Source organism: Hippocampus comes, unplaced genomic scaffold (assembly GCF_001891065.2).
Source record: "Hippocampus comes isolate QL1 unplaced genomic scaffold, H_comes_QL1_v1.1 C16845290, whole genome shotgun sequence".
Taxonomy (NCBI): Eukaryota; Metazoa; Chordata; class Actinopteri; order Syngnathiformes; family Syngnathidae; genus Hippocampus; species Hippocampus comes.
Window position 1 is genome coordinate 1 of NW_017839982.1, and position 989 is coordinate 989.

Consider the following 989-nt stretch of genomic DNA (forward strand, 5'->3'; position numbering starts at 1 on the left):
AACATGGAATCGGTTCCGTTTGTGCTTCAGATTGAGAGCGGCACAGTGTGGAAGCAGATCTACATGGATCTGGGCATCCCCATCCTCAACTCGGCGGCGTCGTACAACGTGAAGACGGCGTACAAGAAGTGAGCGTTTGGGACTCGCGTCGTCGAAACGCCGATGCGACCGCTCATCCGCTCGCTCTCCCTCGCAGGTACCTTTTCGGCTTCGAGGAGTACTGCCGCTCCGCCTGCATCACCTTCAGGACCATCCACCACAACAACCCGCGCTCCCCCAAACCGCACGGCGTTCCCAGGATCGCCGCCGCTCCCAGGAGCGCCAGGGCCGAGTTCAGCGCGGCCGAGTACAAGGAGGAGGAGGAAGAGGAGGAGGACAAGGGCGCCGAGTCCGAGAGCGACAGCGACAAGGAAGAGCCCAAAGACAAGCAGACGTCCCCCAGGGTGAGTCGCCCCGATGACTGTGATGCAGGACAGCGCGAGCTTATCCCCATCTCCGTTTTTTAGTTTTTTTTTTAAATTTCGAAATATCATTTTGCGGTGGCATACCCGGCTTGTACCAGCAATTGGGCTGGAGCTAGTTTCCACAAGGGCTGTGCGGTCGTGTTAAGGCAGATGACGAGCCCCCCCTACCCCGGTCAGGTTAGCACAAGGTACCTCGTGCGCAATAACTCCATCTTGCATCTTGTCCCGCGCAGGGTAGGAGGCGAGGCGGCACGGCGGCGACCAAGGCGGAGCCGCCCAACAAGGGAGGAAGCGACAACGGCGACGAGCCCAGGGACGCGCGACGGCGCAGCAGCCGACGTCTGGACGGGTCCGACAGGGGCTCTGAGGACGACGATGACGACGGCGACGACGAGGGGGATGAGGAGGAGCAGGATGAAGATGACGAGGAGGAAGAGGAGGAGGAGGAGGAAGACGATGACGACGAGCGGGAGAGGCGACTGGGAGCCAGGTGGGTCTCCTCTCACAACTTTTGGTTTTTTTTTT

At 60.3% G+C, this 989-nt stretch overlaps 1 protein-coding gene across 1 annotated transcript; it reads left to right on the forward strand.

Moving 5' to 3' along the window:
* Positions 1–22: 22 nt before the first annotated feature.
* Positions 23–954, forward strand: LOC109509294 (AT-rich interactive domain-containing protein 4A-like; the record flags this gene model as incomplete). The annotated part of the gene is made up of 3 exons (XM_019859167.1): positions 23–128; positions 197–443; positions 698–954. Coding segments are annotated over exons 1-3 (569 nt in total), but the record flags the coding sequence as incomplete, so codon positions are not given.
* Between the last annotated feature and the right edge of the window lie 35 nt (positions 955–989).